This window comes from Macrosteles quadrilineatus, unplaced genomic scaffold (assembly GCF_028750875.1).
Source record: "Macrosteles quadrilineatus isolate MER2022 unplaced genomic scaffold, UCM_ALF_1.0 Scaffold_8__2_contigs__length_117827958, whole genome shotgun sequence".
Taxonomy (NCBI): Eukaryota; Metazoa; Arthropoda; class Insecta; order Hemiptera; family Cicadellidae; genus Macrosteles; species Macrosteles quadrilineatus.
Genome location: NW_026542601.1, coordinates 12,697,957 through 12,699,897, shown reverse-complemented (window position 1 = coordinate 12,699,897; position 1,941 = coordinate 12,697,957). Strand labels below are relative to the sequence as shown.

Here is a 1,941-nt window from a genome sequence, read left to right as displayed (position 1 = left end):
TCTCAGAGTACGGACGTCCACCGCTGCCACAACAAAACAGAGAAGGAGGAGGAGGAAGAGTATGAAAAGACCAGTTATCAATAAGGGACAGAAAAAGCGTAAAACTACAACAAAAAGACTACCTCGACGTTCCGGCGCCAGCAGCAGCAAAGTTAAAAGTGTCAATAAGAAGAGTAGAAACAGGAGGAATAGATCTACTAAAAGAAGAGTAGCAAGAGGAATACCGTCGATAGACGATATATTTAATTAGACGATATTTTCCTACTACAACAAGAAGAACAAAAAATGTCATTCATTCATCAGAAATCGTGTGAATGTGTGAAAACCGAATTGGATTTATTCTCGTTACCGCCTACTCAGACTAGTATAGAGAACGGCAAGTGGATTCAGTACAAGCCGATCTCGTCTTTGACAGACGATTCGCCGATAGAGTTTGTCATACCGGCTAACGGAGAAGAATACACGGACTTGACGCAATCTCTGTTGCACATCGAAGCGACAATAGTGAAAGATGATGGCACAAAAGTGGAAGAGGCGTTAGTCGAAGAGATGGGACCGGTTAACAATTGGCTTCACTCGCTGTTTAGTCAAGTGGATCTGTACATCAATCACAAACTGGTGTCACCACAAAACAACACTTACGCTTATCGCGCCTATTTGGAAAATCTACTGAACTATGGCGGTAGCGCAAAAAAGTCACATCTCACCAGCACAATGTTCTACGAAGACATAGCCGACAAAATGGACGATTGCGAGGCAAACAACTTAGGACTAGTGAAACGTCGCGACTTCGTAAAGAAAAGTACGTACATCGATATGGTGGGAAATTTACATCTAGATTTGTGCAATCAAGCCAAGTTTATGTTGAATGGTGTGGAAATGCGATTGCGTCTCGTCAGGTCGAGAAACTCATTTGCCATAATGTCGAAAACAGCAACGAACTACAAGGTGCACATTCGAGAGGCCAATCTGTTTGTGCGTCGTTGTAAGATCAATCCCGGCGTGTTGGTGGCGCATAGCAAGACGCTGGAAAGTGGTACGGCCAAGTATCCAATCACACGTGTGGACGTGAAATCCATCACGCTACCGAGTGGTATTCTGGGCAAGACATTGGACAGTGTGTTTCTCGGTCAGTTGCCGAAACGCATAATCGTGGGATTGGTGGACAATGTGGCGTTCAACGGTGATTTCAAGAAAAACCCATTTAATTTTCAACACTTCAATTTGAACTATTTCGCTCTGTACATCGACGGTGAACAAGTGCCATGCAAGGCGTTGACACCGGCCTTCACGGGAGACTCGAAACTCTACGCACTCGCCTATCACACGCTGTTCACCGGCACCGGTATACAGTTCGCCGACAAGGGCAACGAGATCGGCAGATCGGCTTATCCGAACGGCTACTGCCTGATGGCGTTCGACCTGACGCCGGACATGTCGGCCGGCGAATCGAGTCACTGGAATCTGGTACGGAACGGCAATTTGCGCATCGAACTGCAATTCAAAGAAGCGTTGGCCTCCTCCATCAACTGTATAGTGTACGCCGAAATGGACAATGTAATCGAAGTGGACCGACATCGCAACGTGTCTGTGGATTTCAGCGGTTAAATACAAGAACCAACACAGAAATTCACGGCTGCCCCACCACATAGCTCAGTGTCGCACTGACCTTTGATCGTGATGGATCGTTGTTACCTTCAAGCTCCGTCGCACCGACAGAAGCAGCAGCAGCAGCAGCAATGCAGGCACAGTGATTGCACAGCTGTGGTTTTGGACCTACAGTGTTTCAAGGACAACAACAACGATTTCATAGTGAAAGAAGCCAGTGTAGTTGACGTGTCGACTGGCACATTGTTATTACATCACATCGCACGTGCACCGTTCGATCGTGACGCGTTGACTGCGGATAAACTCAGAGAGTCCTATTGGTTGACCAAACAT

General features: G+C 46.7%; 1 protein-coding gene across 1 annotated transcript; it reads left to right on the top strand.

Annotated features, from left to right (window-relative positions):
* Window positions 1–285: 285 nt before the first annotated feature.
* Window positions 286–1,608, top strand: LOC128999596 (uncharacterized protein F54H12.2-like). Its single transcript, XM_054426181.1, has one exon. It carries the CDS (start codon window positions 286–288, stop codon window positions 1,606–1,608), a length of 1,323 nt encoding a protein of 440 aa, XP_054282156.1.
* Window positions 1,609–1,941: the final 333 nt, after the last annotated feature.

Coding starts and splice junctions, on each gene's coding strand:
- LOC128999596 (XM_054426181.1), top strand. CDS start 286: ATGTCATTCATTCATCAGAAATCGTGTGAATGTGTGAAAACCGAATTG.